This window comes from Puntigrus tetrazona, chromosome 15 (genome assembly GCF_018831695.1).
Source record: "Puntigrus tetrazona isolate hp1 chromosome 15, ASM1883169v1, whole genome shotgun sequence".
Classification (NCBI taxonomy): domain Eukaryota; kingdom Metazoa; phylum Chordata; class Actinopteri; order Cypriniformes; family Cyprinidae; genus Puntigrus; species Puntigrus tetrazona.
In genome coordinates this window covers 6,242,914-6,247,724 of record NC_056713.1, presented here as the reverse complement: position 1 = coordinate 6,247,724, position 4,811 = coordinate 6,242,914, and the positions used below count along the sequence as shown (strand labels likewise).

The 4,811-nt window shown below is 37.7% G+C and overlaps 1 protein-coding gene across 1 annotated transcript in view; it reads left to right on the top strand.

Moving 5' to 3' along the window:
• The window catches only part of LOC122359410 (ATP-binding cassette sub-family G member 1-like), a 12,635-nt gene extending 7,831 nt beyond the window's left edge, over positions 1 to 4,804 (top strand). Inside the window, exons 11-15 of the mRNA XM_043259705.1 lie at positions 525 to 693; positions 800 to 900; positions 1,253 to 1,411; positions 1,544 to 1,662; positions 2,390 to 4,804. Of these exons, the coding sequence (XP_043115640.1) occupies positions 525 to 693; positions 800 to 900; positions 1,253 to 1,411; positions 1,544 to 1,662; positions 2,390 to 2,618 (777 nt within the window). The 3' untranslated portion in view covers positions 2,619 to 4,804. The remainder of the gene's footprint in view (positions 1 to 524; positions 694 to 799; positions 901 to 1,252; positions 1,412 to 1,543; positions 1,663 to 2,389) is intronic.
• Positions 4,805 to 4,811: the final 7 nt, after the last annotated feature.

Below are 4,811 nucleotides of genomic sequence, written 5' to 3'. Positions count from 1 at the left end.
TATATTAAACTTGATAATATATTAGAAAATGCACAAATATCCACTCAAATTTTTGTTTGAATGAAAATAAATTCTTCCCGTTAGCTTCCTAAATTCATATTATTTTCACATTCAGTAATTAAAAATGTAAATTAACCCCAAAATTTCCTCACCCCCAAGCCGACATAGGTGTATATGACTTTCTTCTTTCAGACAAACACAGTTTGAATTTATTTTATTTTTTTTTATATTTCTGGTTACAAAAACCCATCAATCTGCTTCAGAGGACATGTGTTAACCCCCGAAGTTTTATGATGGATATATATATGATTTATGGAGCTTCAAAATCATGGCCACTATTACCAAGCTTGAACGAGCCAGGATACCTTTTTAAAAAAAACTCAGTGTTTGTCTGAAAGAAGAAAGCCATATAAAACGATGTGGTAATTTTCGTTTTCGGGTGAACTATTCCTTTAAGCTGCAATTTAGAAAGTGAAAACCGAAGAAACAAAGGTTCGAGTTGAACATGATTGTTCTTCTCTTAGGTGTTGACTCATTTGCGCATCATGTCTCATCTCGGGATTGGGATTCTGATCGGTCTTTTATACCTGGGCATTGGCAACGAGGCCAAGAAGGTTCTTAGCAATTCCGGGTTCCTGTTCTTCTCGATGTTGTTCCTCATGTTCGCGGCTTTGATGCCCACCGTCCTCACATGTGAGCCTGTACAGTTTGTGTAAAAATGGTCCATTATATTCTGTACGACTCGCTAGCGTGTTATTAACATGATATCCTTGCTCCTCCGTTCTGATCGTCATCACAGTTCCTCTTGAGATGGGCGTCTTTCTGAGAGAACATCTAAACTACTGGTACAGCCTAAAGGCTTACTACTTGGCCAAAACCATGGCAGACGTCCCGTTTCAGGTAGGTTTTCCTCCTGAAAAGTCGCATGCTTGGTGGTTGTGCTCAACAAGATTGAGAAGATTTATAGCAGGTTTAAAAATAGAACAAAAAAAACAGAAAAGGGAAAACCCTACTAAGGTTATTGCATATGCAAGTTATTTGAGATTTGGTCAAATCACTGTTCGGCCGATTTAGACAAATCCTGCTCTTGGGCGGAAATCACAAATGTCCTCTAATGTCTCTACCTGAAGAATTAAGATAATTTATTAAGTAATGCATTCCAAGGTCCCAACATTGAATGTTGTGGACTGATATCCAGATCTGTCTTCTCTGTGAAACAGGATGAATCTGTGCAATCTTTTCTTCCTCACAGATCGTGTTCCCAGTGGCCTACTGCAGTATAGTGTACTGGATGACCTCTCAACCTTCAGATGCAGTTCGCTTCATACTTTTCCTGGCTTTAGGGACACTCACGTCATTGGTTGCACAGTCACTGGGACTGTTGATAGGAGCGGCATCCACTTCATTACAAGTATACACCTGACTCAGTGGTTCTTTCGTATGCGTGATGTTATGTAGACAATTAGCCTCATTATCAATACACGTACAATAGTGTTTTTGCCTAATGTTGTTGTAATGATGCAATATCGTGTGTCTTTGACAGGTAGCAACTTTTATCGGCCCTGTGACGGCCATCCCGGTGCTGCTGTTTTCAGGTTTCTTTGTCAGTTTTGACACCATTCCAAAATACCTCCAGTGGATATCATATATTTCCTACGTCAGGTAAAGTTAACCTCAGGAAATATTCATTAATAGCTTATACTTGAGCTGTGATAGACACTGCATGCACCAAATAAATAATATTCAATATTACGTGTACAATTATCTAATTCATTATGTCTTTCTGGTAGAGACTACCTCGCTCACAAACGCCGCCGCTGCAACAATTGTTTTGTAGACTGTAATGGATTATATGATAACTAAAAAACTGCTAACTTTTTGTCTTAGATCAATATCCTCGCCATAATTATTTTCAGTGGTTAAATTTTGATGACTGCACCATCTAGCTTGAACGTGCCGCAACCTAGCAACTTTAACCTAATTATTTACGTTTGTGGTAAGAAGCCGTGTAATAGGGGAAGGGCTTTATTCTGCAGTACATTATCCCTTACATGTTATTTTTCAATTGCTTCAGGAAATTCATTCATCTCTATCAAAACTTGCAAACCTTCATTTTTGGCCTACGGTTCCTTTCAGACTATGCAGCTACACTAATTTGCGCTGCACTTGGTATACGGTGTTGGTCGATATATGAGATGTTGCTTCAGAGTTCTTTAAATTGAGCATTGTTCGTAAATCACGTGCAGAAAGTCTTAGAAATACACTAAATATCTGACAATATAAAACCTGTGCATTTCATCAATCAGAATCAAGGATTCCAGAGACCTGTATGATACAACAAAACTGGATACCAGTATAGCTTAAGCGTTCTTCTTCTAAATCCTTTCAGATACGGCTTTGAAGGAGTCATTCTGTCCATCTACGGGCTTGACCGCGAGGACCTGCACTGCGACAAAGACGAAACATGCCACTTCCAGAAGTCAGAAGCCATTTTGAAGGAGCTGGACGTTGAGGACGCAAAGCTCTACCTGGACTTCATTGTGCTGGGCATCTTCTTTGTGTCTCTGCGTCTGATCGCCTACTTCGTCCTGCGATACAAGATCAGTGCTGAGAGGTAGACTTGTGAAAGACCCGATGGACCGTCGAGACTTTCCTGCCCCGGGGAGGGCTAGGCTGAGAAAGCCAAAGCAGAGAGGGCTCGTTCCCTCCACACCGGACCGTAACCTTTTGCGTGCTTTTATAAGAAAACAAAAGAGCTTAGAACGCCACAGTTTTGGGGCTCAACTAAAATCGTGTACGGATAGAGAGAGAAAGACATGGCCACGCTGAAGAAAACTCATAGAAACTGATGAAAGACTTTCACGGGAAAAGTAGTTTGCGCAGTTGTATTGGAGAGCCGGCCCTTGTGAAAAAGAAGTGTGTTTCATTATGCACCAGTGTACATTTAAAAAAGCCTGTGTTTGCAGATAAAAGGCTATATTATTAATTAAACTAAATACTACTTAAGAGAGCACATTTAAGTACACTTTTAAAAAGTGCATTTGTAATAATGTCAAATCGACTCAAACTGTAGTGTGCTATTTGATGTCGCATTCAAAAAAACCTATTTTAAATGTGCTAAACATGACAAGCATAAACATGAAAATGTTGAGTGTATTTTATTTCGCCATAAATGCTTTTGAGTACATTTAGCATTAGACTTTAACCATATTTCATTTACAGCAGAAGTACATAAAATGGTGTACTTAAGCTAGAAAATGAAGAGTCCTTTTTTTCGATCCACGTATTACAAATGTACACAAATGCAGTTTGATTTAACTGCAGTTAAAATGTTTGAAAACGGTGCAGTATATTCTTTTAAATTAAATAATTTTTTCAATGAGTACTGTTTTTAAAAAATAAGCTAAAGCGTGCTTCTTTTTCACGAGGGTGCCCAGGTTGAGCACATAAATGTAGATGCATTTGTTCGTATTTATGGTCCGATGTAAAGGACAATAATTAATTGCTGGTCTACCTGACATTCCTTCTACATTACCGCAAAAAGCTCTCATTCTGTTGGTAATGGCTGCTGCTCTTGTAGTGGAATGAGAACCTATGAAAGACCTATGCGTTCGTATGTAACTGGGTTTCAAGCCCATCAGTGGAACATATAAAACCGTAGTACGCACATTAACAGAACACTCCAAAGAGAACTAAAAGTCTGGATGACTGGATCTGATGAATGAAAAATGCTTTAAAATCTAATTGTAAATTGCCACGTGTGTAAAAAAGAGTTTCTTGAACCCTTTCTGCCATTGGTTGAGCAAACAGATGTTGTAAAAAGAAAGTGGCTTGCTGGGTGATTTGGCATGCGGTGACATTTAATTCATTCTGACATTTTGGGAGCATACTTAAAAAAACTGAACATTTATTTTAGGATTTAAAAAGTACATGCATCAGCACAATATAGCATGTTTGGAAAATTGGTCAATAGAGTTGAATGACTTTTGCCTGTGTTTATGGGGCTACCTTATGCACAATACGTCCAATAAACCATCTTCGTATGCAATAAGAATTCTGCCAGCTTTTGCACAATGCATGGCTTTTATTCGTTCGTTCAAATGTCAGTCGTTGTATTTCATCACCGTAAAATTCCTCCATTCAGAAATGCATTTTTTTTTTTGGTTTACGATTTTGTGTTTACTCTTCTTTATGCCTTTGATTCTCCTGAATTATTGATTCGAAGGTCATGTAAGTAATCATAGAGGATCTCACACACCCCCATGTGGCTTTTATCAACCAAACAATGTTTTATTCACATTAAAGGGTCGTTGATTATTGCTTTATTTCTTGACATCTATGCACAGATTTCATGCTTTCCGGTTATGGGACAATCGAAGAAAATAACTTTAATTGCAAAGTCAATGCAAAAGTAAAAATGGAGACAAAAATAAAAAAAAAGAATGTTATTTATTATCTGTGTTCTTTGTATTAATGTCCACGTTGCATACGTTTAGTGACCTTCGATCTTTGAAACATTGCAGGCACAATGTGAATGCTGAGCTTTAACTCAAGTGTTATGACCGTCATAATCATACCAAACCTTTGCTGTGGACCTTGATGTGAAAATCCATGCAATCTTGCTAGATATATTACCACTGTTCCGTTGATATTTCTGTGTAGAACGTAGGGCATACTTTTAGTTTATTTTTAAAAATATGTTAATGGTATACTGTTTTTATTATTTAGTTTGCTTCTTTGAATCTTGCACTTACAATATGAAATTTAGAAGTTGCTATAGACGTTTGATGCTTTAAATTTGCCACATTTGA